Here is a 23,070-nt window from a genome sequence, read left to right on the forward strand (position 1 = left end):
ATGTTTGGAAAAGTAGTATAAAGACTTAGTTTGGGGCTAGGGATGAGGGGTGGTTTGGCTTACCCAGAGTTGGTCATCATTTCCAGGGGGACTTTTTTTGACAAAGGCTCCATAGTATGTTGCAATGTTGCGATGGTGGGAATATTTTTTCAGCATATTGATTTCTTGTTTGATCTCTTCCTCCTCATCCTAAGTGAGGTAAAAGAAGGTGAACCCTGGGATTTTCTCCACTTTCCCTTCCTATCCACTATCCTAATTTTTTTTTTTTTTTTTTTTTTTTTTACCTCTGTGACATCCATAACTTTGATGGCAGCCAGCTGCCCTGTTTTCACGTGTCGACCCTGGGGGACAAAGAAACATAAAAAACTTAAAGGCTAAAACACGATGCTAATAGAGCTAAGATTATACGTTGATTCCCATGTGGGTCACTTAGTTTTGAAATAAAAGATATTATCAGCTAAGCCTGGTTTTAACCTTAGTATGTGCTGTTGGTTAGAAATGGAACAGAAAGAATAAATTGTGAAGCTCCTTCCTTGAATTTCAGGAAAAAGAGAAAGGATACCTGCACCTTTTGGAATAATATGATGTGTGAAGTAAAGGAATGAACAAGAACTTATGCCTCTGCATGCTCAAAATAGAGGAAGTTGATGGGGACAATATGCTGAGGAGGTAAAGGGTATCCTCCCCTCTTCTGTTGCTACCCAAATGCTTTTTACCCCAGTGAAGTGGAATCATGTGTAAGACCTTGATTTCTTTCCTGAATTCCTCTTTCTACCCTAATTTGTGGGACATCTTTCCAAGCTTTTATTGTTGGGCTAGAGAGAAAAACAAAGAGCAGAGCTGAAATGTTCTAGGAATGACAAAAGGGATGTAAATAAAGAGACCAAGGAGAGATACTTCTACCTTTATAGATTGGGCCCCACCATTCTTCCTGCTCCCTTTGCCTTGCCACCAATCATTATTCTAAAGTAAACTTCCCAAAGCTTTTATGGAGGAACCTAATGTCTGAAGCTACCTAAAGAGTAAAACAGAGGAAGACAATCCCCAGGCACAGACACAGGAATTGCCAGTTTCACAGGTTATTTTTAATCTGAGCAATAATTTAAGATGCTATTTTCATATCAACAATAAAAAACTTTTGGGAAGGGGTATGTACACACTTCCCTAAAGATATATAGAGAATATGATTATGTTGTATATGGGGAAAGGTGTAGGAAAAATGTAAGTAGTCCCAGGTAATCCAAAAACACATACTCTCATACCCAAAATTTCCCTCCCTATATGACACATGGGTCACTATAAGCACAAGTGGGGGCACTCTCAGTTTTATAAATATGAAACCTCAGAGAAGTTGAGTGATTTTCTTCTAGGTGATACAACTAATAAATGTGCTAGTTTTTCTGGCAGGGAAGCAGAATGTTTGATTCTAATTTGTTTGTTTTTTTTCTTCCAATAATGTATTTATAGTGAGTCATCTACTCTCATTGGTCCCTCTTGTGTTCATTATTATATGAATAATGCAGATATCAATCGATAAAAATACTTTCTGTGGGAGGAATTAAAATAACATATAAAAATTAAACTTATGATAAATGCAAAGGCTGCATGGATATACACATATGCACACACGATCTTTACTTTTTTTTTTTTTTTTTACAATTTTACAATTTTTTACAATTATTTTACAATATATTTTTTTTCTGCCTCAGTTTCCTTATCTATAAAATAAGAGGATTGAGTTAGATGATTTCTAACGTTCCATCAAGCTCCTGTGAACATAGACTTCTCCTCAATTCTGGTTCTGGATTTATTCTCTTTTTCATTTCACAATTTGCCCAGCTTACTGGACAGGAACTGTACAAAACTTATAAGGAGAGAGGTTAACAAAAAACTGTCCCCTTTCCCCAATCTCTTTTTTCCCTCTGATCCCCATCTTTTCCCTTTCCCAAGGCCCCCAACTCATCTTCTTTAGACATCAACTTTTCTCAATCTTTAGAAAAACCCTATTTTCTTTTATTTTAAAAGAGTTCACTAGAGTCTTACCTTATACACTTGTCCATAAGTACCATTGCCGACCACTTCCACTAGCTCAAAAATTCCTGCAGGATCCTGAGGGAGTATGGAATGGAAAGAAGACAGAAAGAAATATTAGGGCAAAGGAATGTAGATTAAAACTGAGTAAAAAAAAAAAGAAATATGTTTAGTCTTGGCATGGGACTGACAATTTCCAGAGAGTTTGGGAGACAATTACACAACTGCCAAAATAATCACTCTAATGGATAGGTCTGATCATGATACTTTTTTACTCAAAAACAGTCAATGTTTCCTTATTTAGGAGAAAATAAAAAATTTTTAAAATCTGTCATTTAGCGACTTCTATATTCTGGCCTCAGTCTATTTTTATCTTTTCAGCCTTATTTCATATTATTCCTTTTTGAATATTACAGTTTAGTTAAACTGGGCTTCAGTTCTATAAAATGAACATGCCATCCTCCTCCTTGTTATAGTTTCATAGACCATTCTCCTCCGTATAGAATGTACTTTCCTCTTTCCTCTTTATTAAAATGTGTCCCTTCTTCACTTCCTCTGTGAAGCCATCCTTGATTCTCCCAGTTGAAGGTTAAGTGGCTTTCCTCATATTTTTGCAGAACACATTGTTTAATATGTCTCCTTTATCACGTTCTATGTTGTCTTATACTTATTTATGTATAGATTGTATCCCTATTTGTGCCTAAGTTGGAATGTAAGCACTATGAAGCCAAAGACTATATAATTGGCTATATAATTTTCTTCTTGGAATCCCCAACCCTTAGCACAATGTCTGGCACAAAGTAGTCACTTAAATATCTTTCAAAATTGAAATGTATTTATCCAAAGCCTACTAGAACATGGGAACTAATGATGACAAGTGATTCTTTCATGCTGCTTTGAGGATTGGAGAAAACAGAATGTTAAGAATATCTTCAGCTGCTTTTTCTTAAAAAAAAAAAAAACGTTAATGATGAATTTTGTTTTTATATCACATTGATTTCAGTCTATGAATTCCTTTTTTTTTTTCTATCCAATGGAGGGATCCCTGAATTAAAATCCTGCCTCTGATACTGCCTATCTATGTGACCCAGGACAAATCACTTAACTTTTATCAACCTCAGTTTCTTCATCTATAAACTGGGGATAATAAAACATCTATCTCACAGGATAAATGAGGAGCAAATGGGAAACAAGCACTTATTAAGTGCCTTCTGTGTGCCAGGTAATGAACAAGGTGATGAGGATACAATGACAAAAACTGGAACTGTCCTTAATCTCAAGAAGCTGATCCTCTATCAGGGAAGAGAACATATACACACAAATCCAAACAAAGCAACTGGGGATAGAGGGCACTGGCTGATGGGAAGAGAGTGGAAATCAAAGGAACAAAGGAAATCAAAGAGATGTTGAACAAAGTGAATGTATGAATAGAGAGAAGAGGATATAGTCAAGAAGATGTTGTAGAGGTATAAATTGCAAGATTCAGGATCTAGTGTGAGGAAGCAGGAATAATTAAAAGCAATGCTGATGTTGTGAACCTGGGCTACTAAAGTCAATTCCCAATGCCTCTCAGATATCTTGAATTTAAGGTCCCCAAAATAACTTAAATGTCGTTCAGTTCGTTGGGATTTTCTTGGCAAAAGATATTGATATGCTTTGCCATTTCTCTAGATCACTTTATAGAAGAAAAACTGAAGCAAACAGAGTTAAAGGGGCTTGCCTAGAATCACACAGCTGTGATCTGAGGCCCGATTTGAACTTATAAAAGATGTCTTCCTGATTCTAAGCCCTATGTTCTATCTACTGTGCCAATGTGTCATATCTAAAACCAAATTCATTATCTTTTCCCCTCTTCCCTACTCTCCCATTTCTGCCAAGAGTACCATCATCTTCCCACTGATTTAAGCTTGAAATCTCAGTGTCATCTTTGACTTTTCACTGTCTCACTGCCTATAACCAACAGGTTGCCAAGATCTATCAATTTTACCTTCATAACATTTTTCTCATAGACACACATCCCATTGAATTGTGGGGTCTGAGGGAAAGTGCAACTATTACTGAGAAATGATGGTGGGGAAAGCAGAATCATCATCAAATTCTCAATTTTCACCAAGTGTCAAAGGATGGAAGAAGTGGAAAAAGAGGTTTAATAAGAAAGTAAGTTTGTTAGTGATGAAGCAGGGGTTCTAGAGGACAGTGGAAAGGGTGGGGAAATCCAGTGGGAAATGGGAAGACTGTGGTAGGGTTATTATAGATAAAAGTAAGGGAATGGGCAATTGGAAATAGGAGTGAGGTTGAGATAGCAGCAGTGAGTGGGCTTCAGAATCACTGGAATAAGGAAGAAAAAAAGATTACTGAAGTGGTCCCTCCTTCAGGAAGAATGAGATTAGACTGTTCAAGTTGTAGGCCCAACCTCATGGTGGATGAGTGAGGTGGATGATACTGTAGCCTGTGAGTTTTACTTTAAATGTCTGCTGAAGAAGGCTCTGAGGAACAGAAGATGTAGGGAATCTTCTCCTAAGGTTGGAAGGAAATGGCACTAGAGAAAGCCCTAACAGTCATGGAAGTTGGTAGGCAGGATTTGAAAGACAAGAGAGCTCTTTGATGGCAGGCTTTCTTTTCTGCTGCATCCAGGGTGCAAAGTTCCCAATTTATCCAAAGTAAGGACTTCAGGAACTGAATCAGTGAGAGGGAAAAGTCTTTTCTTCTCTGTTCTTTTTTTTACTCTAACTTGAAAAATGACCTGGAAACATTTTCTGTGTTGTCTGACCTCCTCAGTTTCATGTACTCGGTGAGTTCCACAGGAATGGAAGAGTCAAGGCAACATCTGAGTTAAGATTGCAGTACAGCAAGTCAACCTGGTATGGAAGCCTCAAGAAACCAATGCCTAGGAATCAAGACTTAGGAAGATTTTGGACTGGGAACTAGAACCATGCTCTATGGGAACTGAGATAAACTATGATCCTAATAATACTCTTTTCACCAGAGACTGAGGTGGTACAAGGAGGGATGACTATTCTTCCCATATATGGGGGAGAGTCTCCATGGAACTAGGGCTTCAAGCTACGGTGATCTTATTCCTTTGTCAAAGCTAGTATATAACTTTCAGGAGTTAAACTGAACTTAGGTGCTAGGAACACAACTACATTTGAAGGAAAAGTATCAGAAGGGACTGAAGCCATTTACAGAGATCTTAGACAACCCTCAATTTACTTAATGGAATGGAACTCTGGGAGAGTAGTGAAATCTAACCTACCTGGCCTTCAGGCAGTGAGGGTAAGGATGGTAAAGGCTTGTCTGGAATAAATTGGGTCCATTGTTTTTGAGGAATTCCTAGAGAGATTATATGCCAACCTTAGCCTGTGAAATCTAGAGAAATCTGGCAATTTTTTATTTCTAGGCTATAAATATACAGTTGATTATCTTCCCCCCTCTACCTCCCCCTCCCCTCGAGTGTTCCCTTACAAGTCTACTGGTGTAATTTTCCAAATTTTTCATTTGTTAATTACTTGGGCTGTTTTGAGTTCTGATGTTTTTTGTATTATTGAATTCTGAATAAGAATTGGGTGAAAGAAAAAAGTGTAAAATCTGGATTAAAGTTTAACATAAAAAAAAAACTAAGATCTTGGCACTGTCACTTCCTGGAAAATTAGAGGGAGAAAAAAAATGGAAACAGCATTAGCTGTTTCAACAGCAACGAGAATTGGACTATAAGGAAAGCTGAGCACCACAGAATTGATGCTTTTGAACTGTAGTGCTGGAGAAGAGTTTTGAGAGTCCCTTGGATAGCATGTAGATCAGAGCAGTCAACACTTAAAGAAATTAATTAAGGGTATTCAAAAGGTCAAATGCTTAAACTGAAGCTTGAATATTTTGGCCACATAATGAGAAGACAGGACTCTCTGTAAAAGACTGAAGACAAGGGATAGCAAAGGATGAGTATAGATGTCATGGAAACTACAAATAAGAATTTGGACAGACTGAGAACAGTCTTCAAGGAAGACTAGTACCTCTGGGATGAGAGCTGCTTTCCACCTTTGGTGTCCACATAATCCACCCAACTCTCATCTGTGGTTCCAAGAAGCTATAGTATGCAAAGCAGCCACACCCCAGTAAATAATTTCAGCAGACAGGCTAAACCAAATTGAGGGTAACCAAGGGGTCTCAAACCCTATGCTGAGTTAAGGGGATGTCTATCCAAGCAGGAAAAGACTTCCCCTGGTGGAATGGGTGGATGCGAATAAGGATTAGTATATTAATATATTCTGTATTATTGAGTCTGTAAGCACAGGTATTAAGGAATCTGTGAGAAATATTGAATCACTAAATTGCTCTGCCTATTAGAATATTCATATTGTTCTTTTTGCATTTGATTTTTATTGTGTACCTTTTATGAAAGCAAAATACCCTCAACTTCTTGAAGCAAGACTATCTGTTTAAATCCACAAGTAGCTGATATTCTTTACTACTTCTTTAAGTCTACTTGTCCTGATGGGTGAGTTTTTGCAATTTCATTTAGTTTATGTTGGTAATAGCAAGAATCTATCCTATGAGGAATTTTAGATGCCCTTTGGGATAAGGAAGGAAGGAAATTGCCTGGGCCTCTATGGAGATTGCTTATGCTAGAAGGAGAATTTTAATGTGCCCTGTATAGAAAAAGACACTTTTTGTGTTGATCTCAGGTAGATTAATTTATGCACTGAGAAAATCAATGGGAGAATTTTCACCTGGTCAGTTCTCTCATTTGAGAAAAGAAAAATGCCAAATTGACCCCGGTCCCAAATCCCTGCAGGAGGGAGTGCTACATGTATCCTGGAAAACTCAGCATGGACCAGAGTCTGGGCTCCCTTAATTTGAAGATGATGCTTTCTGTAACTGCCAAAGATCAATGCTAAAAAAAAAAAAAAAAAAAGAACTAGTATAATTTCAGGAAGGATCTAGATGAGACATGAGACAATCCTAACTGATTAGGATAAAAATGCTAGAAGTAGGGCCATAGAGCAAACACTGAAAGTCATAGTAGCACAGGACTTATAAGACCCATTTTCAGCTTCTACTGCTGGTCTATTTCTTACACCACTTAACTTTCCTAAGCGACAGTTTCTTCGCTAAAAAAGAAAGGCCAGTTTTAGATTTCTCATTCTATATATGCATTCTCTTATAACTTTTTTATTTTTCCCTGTCCCTCTAAAAAACAAATAATTTAGTACTTCCCCCAGCTCAAACCTTTAACATCCTCTCCTGGACACTGATGTCCCCTCCAAAATGATAATTTCACCCAGCTGTTGTTACTTGTAACAGTCATTCAACATTTTTTGTCTTGAATATTTCATATTTTGTCATTTCTATTTATTGCATGTGTGTGTATACATATATATGCATATGTATAAATACACATAATTTACTTTTATGCCTATACTATAATCTATTATATATATTTTTTTCTCATGAGTGTTTTCTGTAATATTCTTCTCTAAGATGTAATATTCTCTGGGAGCAGGTTTCTTGGGGGGCTTCTGGGAGCAGCCTTCGTTTCAGTTCAGTAATCACAAGTGCAGCCAGGGATTAAAGTCCAAATCCTTTATTGTCTCCTTCAAAGTCTTGTCTCCTTCACTTGGGCTCAGCTAGTTTTTCTGGAGGCTTATCTCTCTCCTTGGTTCTGAGAGGCCTGCCTTCTCTGGCTTTTGAATCTCCCAGACTGCCTTCTCTGGTTTCTGAATCTCCTGGACTTCCAAGGGATTCTGCTTCAGCCTCCAGCTACAACACAGGTGGAAGATGGAATGAATCTGTCTCAGCCTCCGAGAGCGTCTAGTGCACCTGTCTTCTCTGGCCCTGAGAGCTCCTCCTTATATGTTCCACACTGAGTACACACCAATCATTATATCACTAGGAAATCATTATTTGTTGTAGGATTAAATCAGTGCTAAACTAGATTTAACCACTGTCTCCTCAATTCCACTTAGCACCTTGTTTCAAATTCTGGCCCATAACATCTCCTGCTTTGTTTTTAGAACATAGATGGTCATGACCTCCCTGACTTTTCAAGGAGGTGAGAACCCCAAAAAAGAAGGTGATCATGCCTTCCCTGACTGCTCAAAAAAAGGGTGATAACACCATAAAAGGAGGTGATCATGCCCTCCCTGACAATTCAGGAAAGGAGATGAAAACACCAAAGGAAATGGAAAATCAAATCAGATTAGCGGGTTTCTGAAGGGGCTCACTCTTAAAACAGGTATACATAAATCCATCAATATGGGAGGTATTACACATAATTACATAATTTACATAAGCACATAGCACAGGCTAGTAGTGATGTAACAAATAACATGAATCAACATGCAGAATTATACATGTCCATAAATCCTAGAAATAGTCTAAAACCAATCTATTGTCCATTAGTTCATGTGCCAGGAATCCAATAATTCCTGCAAATTTTGAAGTCCTGCAATAGTCTCATCTTGTGTTAGGGAATCCAATGATTCCTGATGATTTTCAAGTCCTGCAACAGTCTTAATCAACAATTTTTCATCTCAGGGAATCCAATAATTCCTGCAGATTTTGTTCTTAGGTCTTCTTCTTTGTTTTGAGGTTTTCCTCTTTTTCTGTCTCTTTCCAGGTGCTCATTGGCACCCATCTGAGTCCTTCTCCATCTGTAGAGATACAAGCAAACCGCAAACCCTTTTCCCCAAGCAATTAACCTATCTAGTCCCTTCTATTTACTACTTTCTAGATTTCTCCTCATCATCTGGCAATTATATTGGAGCTGCTTGCACTGAACACTGCCCTTCTGTTGGGTTAAAAAACCTGTATTTCTCTCCAATTGTAATCCCTTTCTGCCATCTGATTGCTTTTTGGCTAATTGATCACATCAGAGCCCTGAACTTCTAAAGGTGTAACCTCAGCTGCCATCACACCCCACCTGTCTTTTGTATGATATCTTGGAGCTGGGCCCTGCCTCTCATTTCCCTAGTCTTTCTAGTCTTAACTACCTAATACAGGAACCTGTGTCTATTGAACTACATAGTTACTCTTGCACATTCACCACCAATAATAGCAGAGTTCTCACTTTAAAGAGTATGAAGTTGATAATATGTCAGATTACTTGCCATCTTAGAAAGGGAGAATGAGGTGAGGACAAAAAAAAAAAAAATTGAAACTCAGAATCTTATAAAAGCTGAATATTGAAAACTATTTTTACATGCAAATGGGAAAAATTGCCAAAAAAGAGCATGAAGAAAAGTTATTAAAATATTAAAAGAATATTAACACAATCCAGAGTGCTACTCTTTAGACATCTTCAATAATGTGAGGAGTAATGACCCCTAGGGTCCTTTCCTTCCTTTAAAGGGCAAAATCAAAATTCTATTCTAGAAAACCTTTCCAGATTAATTATCAGATAATTCTATTTCTTTACTTTTCCTTCCCTAAATACTTACATTCAGTATGTCCTATTTTGGTTCAAGAACCTATGCTTTTGTCAATGTGAGTATTCATCCCTCTGACACAGGTTATAGTTACTCTGCAGCATGATTTTTAAGAGTTGTTAATAGTTGAAAAATTCCTTACACTCTGGCTAAGCTCTTTAAATTTACCTAGGAGGCTACTGGACAACAGACATACAATCTATCATTGGACCCATATTTAAAATTCTGTTATTCTACTAGGTAGAATTTGCTTAAGGCCTACAACCTGCTGACATAGCCTTTGAGAACTCTGATTAATCACAACATCATGAGGTGTGAGAAGAGGATTTTAGTGGAGATTCTCTGTTTCCGCTCAGTTACAAACACCACTTCTTTTTGTTCCCTTTTGTCTTCAAGCAGCTTATCAAAACATAATACTAGCTTTAATTTTAACCTGTCTTCTCCCCAATTTTATTTTAATTAATTAGAACTGTAGAATACCACAGCCAGATCTCATTTAATCTGATCTCATTTTACAGAGCACAAAATAGGGAAGTGATTTTTCCAGGATCACACAATGACAGAATTGAATCCAGAACCCGGGCATCTTTACTTCTAAACTAGTCAGGATTGCTTCTTTATAGTACACTTGGTGGCTATCTTTTACTATCTCAAATGTTAGAAAAACAACTCAGTATACTTGTTCTATAGGTATATTACAATAAAAATGAGAATGATATCAATGTTGAGAACAAACTGAGTCAATGAATCACTTTTCTGTGGAAAAATTTTAATTATGTCTAACTACTAGGCAAGATCTTAGGGCCAAAGATATTAGAAAGACAGAGATGTCACTAGAAAATGTCATAAGAAAGAATACTCCTTAAAGCCTGGGGATCAGCTAATCACACTCAATTCAAGCTGAAAACAATTCCAAAAAAATCTACATTTAGATACCTTGCTTAATCTAAGAAACAGGTAGGAGTTTTAAACTACAGCAAGAGGAATTAATGGTAAGATTTACCCAATGAGCCAGAATTGCAAAAATACTATAATAAGTATAATAAGTAATAATAAGATACTGAATATCCTTTCCTCTAAATGGCAGTAAATAATATCTTCACATTACAGATAGGGAAACTGAGGCTCAGAAGGGTTAAATGATTACCCACAATTATGAATGAATGGTTGAACTATTGGACTTGTGTGTCCCTTTTTCTCTCCACCTCTCCCATCCCATTGTAGTGATAAACCTAGGAATGGAAGAAATGAGAGGAGGCAGGCAAGTTAATTTCAACCATAAAAAAGACACATCAGGCCAGACAAGGGTAAGAAGAGACATTATATCTAGGCAGGAGAACCTTGTAGTGAAGCAGATATTGGATATGATCTGGAATTGAACTGGCCAGATTAACAGTATAAGTATGTTCAACTCCAGAGCAAGCTTCTTCCCTATTTAGCCTCACACAGGAGTCACTGACTTTCTTCTCTACACCAAAAGAAACATGTTTTTTTACTCCAACGATATGGAGACTTTTTAAGATTCACTTCACAGGTGTATCTGCTCTGTGCCTCCTACTTTCCCCAAACAAATTCTCAATTTTCTACTTGACCAAAAGCATCACCCAGCTCAGCTCTATGAAGGATGGGCTACTTCACTCCTAGAGAAAAAGTAGATGCTATGAGGGAGAGAAGACACATTTCCCAGGTAACAAGATACATATCAATACAGGTTTTCAGTTTTTAGGGAAAAATTCTCTTCCTTTGGGGATATAACAAACCAACACTTCTATTCCTAAATTCCCTTCCATCTGATTTCTTTAAGGTATCTGCCTGGAGAGAGGAAGAAGGAAAACAGGCTGGGAATAGGTAAGAAAATTAGTATTAGGAGGCTGGCACAAATTGGAAATAGTTCTCAAAAGAGGGTAGAGGATGAGTGGCTGAAAAGAAATGCTCCCCATTACTCTTAGAAAGAGTGCTCACCGAGCTCCCCTCTACACTACTCTTATTTTTAATCATGTGAAAAATAAAGAAGAAAAAAATCAGTCAACCAACAAGTACTTATTAAAATAGAAGTCAGGCACTGTGCTAAGTCCTGGGGATATAAAGAAGTCAAAAAGACTCCCTGCTCTCAAGGAGCTCCTAGTCTGAAGAGAGGCAATATGAAGACAATTATATACAAATAATATATAAAAAGCTGTCCCTTCAGTTTCTCAACATTACATATTCTTTTTTTCTGCTCCAACTAAACTATAAGGTAGTAGAGATTGGGAATCATATTCCATATTTCATACCCATATTTCATAGTATAGTACTGTGCTAATGAATGCTGGAATAAATGAAATTAATTGGTGCAGCAAGAATGAAGGCAAGCCACTAATACACTGTTGGCAGTGCTAGACTTGGTCCAACAATCCTGGGAAATGATTTTGAATTACACAATAAGAGTCACAAAATTGGTCAATGCCTTTGAGAGAATACACTATTGGATACATACTCCAAGAAGATTGAAGCAAGAAAGGAAAGCAAAATGGTGTCCCAGGGTGAGGATCCTGTGCACAATGGAAAAACCAAATTCAAAAGAAACAAAAGGTACCGTATGCTTCTAAACCTAGGGGTGGAGTGGAGTTTCAGATCCAGTTTCTAGCCTATTCTAATGCAGTTTTGACACTGAACGAGCTGGCTGATAGAGATTGAATCCAAAAGCAATCAACTGAAACTCCAAACAGGCAAGTCAACAGACTTATTCTTAGACCAGAAGCAACAATAGGACTTTGCCCTGAATTGGACTACTTTGGAACTACACTGGAAGTTTGCAGGGGCAGCTAGATGGTGCAGTGGATAGAACACCAGCCCTGAAGTCAGGAGGACCCGAGTTCAAATCTGATCTCAATCTCTTAACATTTCCTAGCTGTGTGACCCTGGGCAAGTCACTTAACCCTAAATGCCTTAGCCAAAAAAAAAAAAAAAAAAAAAGGAAGTTTGTAGGTCCTATTAAGCCAAACATTCATCCTACAAGTACAAAGAACCTGGTTCTAACACAAAGCCAGTAGTTAAGAAGTAAGCTGATTGGAAGACTCAGCAACCAAAAAAACACGAAAAAGAGCCTTCCATATAAAGCTATTATGGTGACAGGGATGCTGAAGTCATTGACCCAGAAGAGAATGACTAAAAAAAGCAAAGCCTCACCACTCTCACCACCAAACAACACTTTCTCCCCTCTTCCTCCCCCCCCCCCAATTTAACCAGAATTACTGGAAGAGATGAAGCAGGAGTTTTTAAAAAAGAAAGCATTTTAAATGGTTTTACAAATGAGAGTGATGAGGGAGAGGGGAAAGTGGAAAAGAAATGAGAACTACAGGAGAAGGGCTGGAAAGGGAATTTACAGATTGGCTAAAGAAATATAAGCAACAAATTTCTTGAAAATTAGAATGGACCAAATAGAAGCCAATGAGTCCATGAGATAGTAAGAAATATCAAAACAAAGTTAAGAGATTTGGGGGGGGTAGGGAGCGAACAGAGAGAGAGAAAAGAAAATCTAACATATCTCATGGCAAAAAAAACTGACCCTGAAAATTGACTGAAGAGAAAAAAATTCAAGAATCACCCCCGTACCTGAAAACCATACACACATGTGAAGTCATGTTAAACATTTATATATTAGTCATGTTGCAAAAAAAAAAAAAAAAAAAAAAACCAACAAGAAAATAAAGTGAAAAACAATATCCTTCAATCTGCACTCAGAATTCATCTTGTTTAAGAAATTTTAAAAGAACAGACCTCTTAGAAACAGAAGGCAAATTAGAAAACAGTTTCCTAGAAAACCTAGAAACATCATAACCAAAATCCAAAATTTCCAGGTCAAAAAAAAAAAAAAAAAAATACTGCAAACAGCCAGGAAGAAAGAATTTCTGGAATGAAGAATTATACATGATTTAGCAGCCACCACCATTATAAAGGAGCAGAGAAGTTGAAATTTCCAGAAGGTAAAAGATACAAACTTGTAGCCAAGGACAGCTTATTCAGGATGTCTATTAATTGGGGGATGCTGGATAAGTTATGGTATATGAGTGTAATGGAATATTATTGTTCTATAAGAAAGGATGAGCAGGGTAATAATTTTAGAAAAGCCTGGAAAGACTTCATTGAACTGATGCTGAGTGAAATAAGCAGAACCAAGAGAACACTGTACACAGTAATAGTAATGTTGTGTGATGATCAACTATGATAGATTTAGCACTTCTCAGAAAGTGTCCAAGACAATTCCAATAGACTTTGAATGAAAAATGCCAACCACATTCAAAGAGAGAACTATGGAGACTGAAAGTGGATCAAAGGATACTATTTTCACCTTTTCTTTTTTGTTTGTTTTTTCTTTCTTATGATTTTCCCTTTTGTTCTGATTTTTCTTTCCTATAATGACCAATATGGAAATATGTTTTAAGAAAATGATTGTATAACCTACATCAAATTGCTTGCTGTCTTGGGGAGGGAGATATGTAAGGGAGGGAGAGGGGAAAACAATTTGGAACTCAAAATCTTACAAAAATGAATGTTGCAAACTATCTTTACATGTAATTTGAAAAATAAAATACTATGAAAAAAATTTTTTAAATTACTTACTCAACAAAACAATACAATGCTATGTGGGGAAAACATGGAACTTTAATGAAATAGAGGACTTACAAGTATTCCTGTTGAAAACAACAGAGCCAAGGAAAACTTTTGAAGCTCAAACACAAGAGTTAAGAGAAACATAAAAAAGTAGACAAGAATGAAATAATAGGGAACTTAGGATAAACTGCTTATATTCAAATATGGGAAGAGGATACTTGTGTCCCTTTAGAACTTTATCATTCTCGAGACTCATTGGGCAATAATTAGATATTGCTTGGGAGTGATTTTGTTAACATTCTTAAGTGAAGAATTGAAAAAGTTGGGATGAGGAATATATTGTGAGGTGGAGGAAGAAAAAATTGGGGAAAATTATCTCACAAAATGTGCAAGTAGACATTTATACAAACAGGAAGGGAGGCATAGAGGGACAGCTGATGGTTGAAGTGGTCAAAGCAGGGAAGACAACCTACATACACTCTTTACCTGGAGTCACAGACATCTCAACTCTTAGCTTTAACAACTCTGGGAGAATCTTACTTAAATACATAAAAAAAGGAGAGAGCATGAGCTTAGGACATTAAGGATGCTCTTGGAAGTCAAGAAAAGTGGTCTTTAGAACTAGTACAGGAGAGCAGAAAATAACATTTTTAAACAACCTGCCATGAAGATTTCAAAGAAATGTAAAACTGATATTAAATGATAATAACGAATAAACCAAAAGAAAAATGTCCACATTGACTATAATTATGTAAATGAAAACATTATTAAAACGGCACACAATTCTAGTCAAATCCTACACACAATATTTATATTTTTAAAAAATAAAGAGTGACCCTGGGGCAAGTCACTTAACCCTAAACTGCCCCCCCCCAATAAATAATTAAATAGTAAATGACAGAACTGTTTAAGTTGCACCAGCTGAAATAACTCTTATACTGGTTAACTTAATTATTTTCAGGAAATGTGCTGTGTTGGTGTTTTGCTTAGACTTATCTGCTATGTCAAAACAAAATGTATTGGTAACAATTACACAAGCTTCTTATAGAAGTCAATGAGATATTTAGGGAAAATCCATCTATGCTGAGTGCAGGGAGGGGAGCAACAGGGCCCTAACTACCATACATGGTCAATACCTTGTGGTATTAGGAGAGGAGAGGATCTTTTTAGTCTGTTCTAGGGAGAGATGTGAAATTGTAACATGAATATATAAAACCTCCATTAAGTTCCTATTCTGAAGCCTCATCATAGCACAAATATGATTTAAGTTGCTGAAGACTTTACCAGCAGAAGACAAGTTCTAGTACCAAAAACTATCAAGCAAAAAAACTGAGTAAGTTTCCAGCAATGGACTGTGTGACCATGTTTGTCCTCTAAGGACTAATCTAGCTAACTTCAAATAAGCTTACACCACAAGATTGGTAGTGAACAAGTTATAAACAATACCCATAAGAGAAACATGTTACAGGGTATGTCCATAGATGAAGTATGTTCTTAAGTATTGAAACACTGAAATTAATATTACACAGATACATCATCAGAAAAGGCAATCTACATGAGATGTGTTGAAGTTTGTGGAAATAACATTTGTAATAGGCATGGGATAGTGATCCCCATGGATAAATGCCTATTTGGCAGCACAGCACACAATCAAATCCAGCTATAGTGCCCTCTTGGCTGTTCTGCAAAAAAAAAAAAAAAAAAAAAGCCACTCCATCTCTCAGCACCAAGCATTTTCTCAGACTTTTCCCATGTCTGGAATGCTCTTCCTCCTCAATTCTGCTTGTTTCCTTCATTTTTTTTCTAAGTCCCCACTAAAATTTCATCATTTACAGGAAATTTCTCCCAACCTCTCTTAATTCTAGTGCCTTCTCTCTGCTATTTCCTATTTATCCTCTATGTAGAAAGGATATATTTGTTTGTATACTATTTGTTTGCATTTCCTCTCCCTATTAGATTGTGAACTCATTGAGAGCAGGAACTATCTTTTGTCCACTACTGATATACTCAGCACTGACTTGAACACAGAAGGCATTTAATAAATGTTTACTGATTGACTGAATCAGCCCTAATCATAATTAAACCTAGGAATATTGAACAAAAGATTTGGGCAAAAGGAATACCCATCCCAAAATACAGTGTATTGTGTGTGTTTAGGGAAATAGATGAATAAGTTATGGTATAGAAATGTAATGAAATATTATTGTTCTATAAGAAATGATCAACAGAATGATTTCAGAAAAACCTGGAACGTCTTACATTGAACTGATGTTGAGTGAAGTGAATAGAACCAGAGAACATTGTACACAAGATTAAGTGATGATCAATTGTGATGCACTTGGCTGTCTCCAACAATGAGGTGATTCAGACTAATTCCAATAGGACTTGTGATGGAGAGAGTCATTTATGTCCAGAGAGAGGACTATGGGGACTAAATGTGATCACTACATAATACTTTCACCTTTATTGCTGTTTGCTTGCTTGGTTTTTTTTTTTTTTTTCTTTTTTTGATCTGATTTTTCTTGTGTAGGATGATAAATGTGGAAATAATTTTTAGAAGAATTGCATATGTTTAACCAATATTGGATTACTTGCTGTCTAGGTGAGAGTGGGAAGGAGGGAAAAAAATTTGGAACACAAGGTTTTGAAAACTACCTTTGCATGTATTTTGAAAAATAAAAAGCTATTATGTGTTTTTGTTGTTGTTGTTGTTGTTTGTTTTTTTAAAGAGGAAGTTTGGCTTTATTTTTGTTTGGGGTGTGTTTTTTTTTTTTGTCCTGTGGAATGCTAGCAGAGTCCTAGCTTTCTCTAATAGATGAGCTAGGAAGGTTTTTAAGAATGCCTAGCATGAGAATACTGTATGTGTCATCTTACCAACCTATTAAATTCAGGGAATATCACCATGAGATTGGTAGCAGTGATAAATTCTTAGGGTCATGGAAATTCTAAGTGGTTATGCCCCAAAAGATCAATGGAAACACTGGGATAGTGCAAAAATAATGAACAAATAAAAATAGCTCATATTCTGTCCTACCTTTTCTTGAAAAACTCCCATACCTCAAAAATGAAACTCCCTACAAAAATATAAATTGCCCAGGTTAACAGAAGAGGAAATAAATTACTTAAACAGTCCCATTTTATAAAAGAAATTGAACAAGCCATCAATGAACTCCTTAAAGAAAAAATCTCCAGGGCCAGATGGATTCACAAGTGAATTCTACCAAACATTTAAAGAATAATTCCAACACTATGTAAATTATTTGAAAAAAGAAAGAAAGGAGTCGTCCTGCCAAATTCCTTCTATGACACAAATATAGTACTGATTCCTAAACCAGAAAAAACAAAAACTGAGAAAGAAAATTATAGACCCATCTCCCTAATGAATATCGATGCAAAATTTTTAATAAAATATTAGCAAAGAGATTACAACAATTTATCAGCAAGATGATACACTATTGATGTAAATTGTGTCCCCTTTAACCTTTGGGAGGAATCCTGACAGTGTGTCCCCTTTAATCTGTGGGGGAAGGGTGATTCGGGGTCTCAAGCCCTCCTTTAGAAGGGGCACACCCTTCTGTCCATAAGGACAACAAACAGATAAGTAATCTCATTCAATTTTGAATTAAATTGAATTGAAAATCAGTCTCTCAGATTCATCTGGAGTTGCCCCTCCCTCTCACCCCCCAGTCCCCCAGCTAGGGGTCAAAGATCAAAGCAGCCCCAGTATATCTAAATTGTATGCCCAGACATCTTTGCAAAAGTCCTAATAGGATTTTGCCCACTGGTGAAGATATTTTCTTCACAGTGCAAACCCATCTTTACAATAGTCCTGACAGGACCTTGCCCATTAAGAAATCTGTCTTCTTAGTAAAAACTATCCTGCCAGGATTCTTTGTCCACTAAGAAAGCTTTCTTAGTGAAAATAAATCTCCTTTTGCCACAGACTTTGGGTTTGAATTCTTTCCCAACGAACCTACCACATCGACCAGAGGGGATCTCTTACCCTCATTCTTACAGTGCATCACTATGACCACAAGTAGAATTTATAACGGGAATGCAGAACTGGTTCAATATCAGGAAAACTATTACCATAATTGACCATATCAATAACAAAGCCAATAAAAATCATATGATAATCTCAATAGATGCAGAAAAAGCTTTTGACAAAATGCAGTACCCATTTCCATTAAAAACATTAGAGAGCATAGGGAAAAGGGGAATTTTCCTTAAAATAACAAGCAATATTTCTCTAAAACCAATAGCAAGCAATATTTGTAATGGAGAGAAGCTGGACGCAATCCCAATAAGATCAGGAGTGAAACAAGGATGCCCATTATCACCATAATTATTCTAGAAATGTTGATTTTTAGCAATAAGAAAAGAAAAAGAACTGAAAGGAATTAGAAAAGGCAGTAAGGAGATAAAACTATCACTCTTTGCAGATGATATGATGATATACTTAAGAGTCCTAGAAAGTTGTCCAAAAACCTACTTGAAATAATTAAAACTTTAATGAAGTTGCAGGATAGAAAACAAACCCACACAAATCAAATTTGAGAAATTTCATTTAAAATAAATGTAGACAAAATAAAATATTTGGGTGTCTACCTGCCAAGACAAACTCAGGAACCATGTGAATACATTTAAAAAACACTTCTCACACAAATAAAGACAGATCTAAACAACTGGAAAAATATCAATTGCTCATAGGTAGGCCAAGCTAATACAATACAAATGACAATTCTACCTAAATTGTTCTGCTTGTTCAGTGCTATACCAATCAAACTGTCAAAAAAATTATTTTATAGAGCTATAAAAAATAACAAAATTCCTCTAGAACAATGAAAGGATAAAAATGTAAAGAGAAGAAACAAACAAACAATAAAAATACAAAAGATGGTAGCCTAGAAGTACTAGACCTAAAACTATATTATAAAGCAGCAGTCATAAAAACTATTTGGTACTGGCTAAGAAATAGAGTGGTGGATCAGTGGAACAGATTAGCTATACATGACACAATAATCAATGACTATAGTAATAGTATATACTATATATTATAGTATAGTAATATAGTATTTGATAAACCAACACCAGCTTCTAGAGAACTCACCATTTCCCAAAAATTGTTGGGAAAACTGAAAATAATATGTCAGAAACTTGGCATGGCCCTACATTTCATACTCCATACCAAAGTAAAGTCAAAATTGGTACATGATTTGGGCATAAAGAGTGAGATACCATGAGCAAATTAGGACAGCAAGGGATAATTTACCTATTAGATCTTTGGAGAAGGAAAGAATTTATGACCAAAGAAGAACTAGGGAACATTATGAAAGATAAAATGGACAACTTCAATTACATTAAATCAAAAAATTTCTGCATATAGAAACCAACACAAACAAGATTAAAAGGGAAGTAGAAAGCTGGGAGACATCTTTTTTATAGCCAGTGTTTCTGATAGAGGTCTTTTTTTAATAAAATATATAAAGAACTGTGTCAAATTTATAAGAATACAAATCATTCCTCAAATGATAAATGATCAAAGAATATGAACATTTTCAGGTAATGAAATTAAAACCATCTATAATCACATGAAAAAATGCTCTAAATCACTATTGGTTAGAGAAATGCAAATTAAAACAACTCATACTTCTCAGATTGGCTAAGATGACAGGAAAAGACAATGATGAATGTTGGAGGGGATGTGGGAAAACTAGGACACTAATACATTGTTGATGGAGTTGTGAATTGATCCAACATTCTGGAGAGCAATTTGGAATTATGCCCAAAGGGCTATAAAACTATGCATACCCTTTGACCCAACAGTGCCATTACTGGATCTGTATCCCAAGGAAATCATAAAGGAGGGAAAAGGACCCACCCACATGTGCAAAAATGTTTGTAGCAGCTCTTTTTTGTGGTAGCAAAACATTGGAAAAGGAGTAGCCCCATCAATCAGGGAATGGCTGAATAATGGTATATGAAGGTAATGGAATATTATTATTCTATAAAAAATGATGAACAAGCTGATTTTAGAAAGACCTGCAAAGATTTACCTGAACTGATGCTGAGCAAAACAGGCAGAATTAGGAATACATCATACACAGTAATAGCAAGATTGTACAATGATCAACTGTCAAAGACTTGGCTCTTCTTAGTGGTTCAGTGATCCAAAGCAATTCCAATAAAGTTTGGATAGAAAATTCCATTTGCACCCAGAAAAAAACTATGGAGATTGGATATAAATCAACACATGCCATGCTGACTTCTTTTTTTTGTTTTTTTCCCCCCTCTGATTTTTATTTTTCTCTCCCAACATGATTCATAAAGAAATGCGTATTTAAAAAGTTAATATACATGCATAAACAGAAAAAAATAAAACAATAAAGAAAAAAACTGAGGCTCCCAAGGGGATTGGGAGAGAAGACTAAATGCCCTCCTTGCATCCTAGTGTGGTTCCTAGAAAAAGAACAGACAACTTTAATTCAACAAAAATTTATTAAGTATGTTTAAGACACTTTCTTTAACAGTGGGGATAAAAAGACTAAAAAAGGAAGTGTTTTCTTTTTTTCCCCTTAAAGAGTTCACATTTTCCATTCACCATTTGACAAAAACTGCTGGGAAAATTGGAAACTACTATAGCAGATGCTAGGCATCGACCCGCACTTAATACCATATACCAAGAAAAAGTCAAAATGGGTTCATGATCTAGACATAAAGAATAAGATTATAAATAAATTAGAAGAACATAGGATAGTTTAGCTCTCTGACCTGTGGAAGAGGAAGGAATTTGTGATCAAGGAAGAACTAGAGATCATTATTGATCACAAAATAGTAACTTTGATTATATTAAGTTAAAAAGTTTTTGTACAAACAAAACTAATGTGTAAGGGTCTGAAGAGGAACCTTGCACAGTGCAATGAAGAAGTAAAAAGGCTTTGATGCCTGAGGCACCCAGATGTGATCTCTGCAGCTAGCAGGACTGCCTATTGAGCGGAAACTCTAGTCACATTGAGTATGCATCATCAACAGGAGACATCTCCTTCTCTTACTGGCTCTGTGTGTGACCTCATAGACCCAATATAAGTAGTGGGGACTAGGAAGTAGTAGTGCAGGGTATGATCCTGTACAATAAAGACTTGAGCTCACAAGATCCTGTGTCGGTGTGTTCTGTTGAACAATGAACTCCACAAGGCAGTGGCTGGAGACATCTGAAGACCTGGGATTAGGTAAAACTGGCAATCAGTAATCTTGGTGGGAAGTTACACTAATGCAGCCAAGATTAGAAGGGAAGCAATAAACTGGGAAAGCATTTTTACATTCAAAGGTTCTCATAAAGGTCTCATTTCCAAATTATATTGAGAATTGACTCAAATTTATAAAAAATCAAGGCATTCTCCAATTGATAAATGGTCAAAGGACATGATGAACAATTTTCAGATGAAGAAATTGAAACTATTTCTAGTCATATGAAAAGGTGCTCCAAATCACTATTGATCAGAGAAATGCAAATTAAGACAATTCTGAAATACCACTACATACCTCTCAGATTGGATAAGATGACAGGAAATGATAAGGACCAATGTTAGAGGGGATGCAGAAAAACTGGGACACTGATACATTGTTGATGGAGTTGTGAACGAATCTAACCATTCTGGAGAGCGATTTGGAACTATGCTCAAAGGGTTATCAAACTGTGCATACCCTTTGATCCAGCAGTTTTCTGCTGAGCTTATAACCCAAAGAGATCTTAAAAAAGGGAAAGGAAGCCACATGTCCAAAAATGTTTGTGGCAGCCCATTTTGTAAATGGCTAGAAACGGGAAACTGATTCGGAAGCCCATCAATTAGAAAATGGCTGAATAAATTGTGGTACATGAATGTTATGGAATATTATTGTTGTGTAAGAAATGACCAAGAGGATGATTTCAGAGAGACATGAATTGATGATGGGTGAAATGAGCAGAACCGGAGATCATTATACACAGCAACAACAAAATTATACAATGATCAATTCTGATGGATGTGGCTCTCTTCAACAATGAGATGATTCAAACCAGTTCCAACTGTTCACTAATGAAGAGTCAACTACACCCAGAGAGAGAACTATGGGAAATGAATGTGGACCACAACACAGCATTTTCACTCTTTCTGTTATTTTTGCTTGCATTTTTGTTTTACTTCTCAGGTTTTTTCTTTCTAGATCTGATTTTTCTTCTATAGTAAGATAACTGTATAAATATGTATACATCATATATTGGATTTAACATATACTTTAACATAGTTAACATATATTGGACTACCTGACATCTAGAGGAGGGGATGAGGGAAAGAAAGGGAAAATTTGGAACAGAAGATTTTTCAAGGGTCAATGTTGAAAAATTACCCATACATATGTTTTGTAAATAAAAAGCTATAATAATAAAATAAATTTTAAAAGATGAGCATCATTTCATATCATATTATTCAACATAGGGAAGTGCCATTATGGCAAGAATAATGCTTACAGAAACTCTGAATTTATGGCATCATTGAATACAGAATTCTGTACACAGATGACTAAATATGTAATTTGGAGCAATAAAATGAAACTTGTACTAGCTCCTGCACAAAAAAAAGTTTACATTCCTCTACAAGGTCATAGGATGAGTGTGTGTGTGTGTGTGTGTGTGTGTGTGTGTGTAAACAAACACAGAATTATATTCAATTATACAAACAAAACAGAGCCATCTCAAGGATATTCCCAAAGAAAAGTGAACTAGTTAGAAAACAACTTTTATCAAGTCTATAGGTTCACATGTTTTTGGAATTTTTCAATATTCCTATCAATTGTGTACTGACTTTTTTCTCCTTCTCTAACAAAATACTTTATGTCACTCTTAGGAGGACGAGGTATACATTGAACACTATGGCAACATAAAAACCAGAAAATAACAATAAAAGTGTAAAAAGACTTTTTACAAGTTAATATGAGTCTGATTATGAGCCTTAAAGTTGAAGTATATGGGGAATATTGGTAGCAT

General features: G+C 36.1%; 1 protein-coding gene across 3 annotated transcripts in view; it reads right to left on the reverse strand.

The window, feature by feature from the left end:
• Positions 1-23,070, reverse strand: part of MINK1 (misshapen like kinase 1) — a 67,506-nt gene that overhangs the window by 25,355 nt on the left and 19,081 nt on the right. For all 3 annotated transcript variants that reach the window (XM_031965381.1, XM_012548771.3, XM_031965382.1), the window contains exons 2-4: positions 2,044-2,109; positions 285-341; positions 64-189 (exon numbers count right to left, since the gene is read on the reverse strand). In XM_031965381.1, coding sequence (XP_031821241.1) covers positions 64-189; positions 285-341; positions 2,044-2,109 — 249 coding nt within the window. The remainder of the gene's footprint in view (positions 1-63; positions 190-284; positions 342-2,043; positions 2,110-23,070) is intronic.

This window comes from Sarcophilus harrisii, chromosome 4 (genome assembly GCF_902635505.1).
Source record: "Sarcophilus harrisii chromosome 4, mSarHar1.11, whole genome shotgun sequence".
Classification (NCBI taxonomy): Eukaryota; Metazoa; Chordata; class Mammalia; order Dasyuromorphia; family Dasyuridae; genus Sarcophilus; species Sarcophilus harrisii.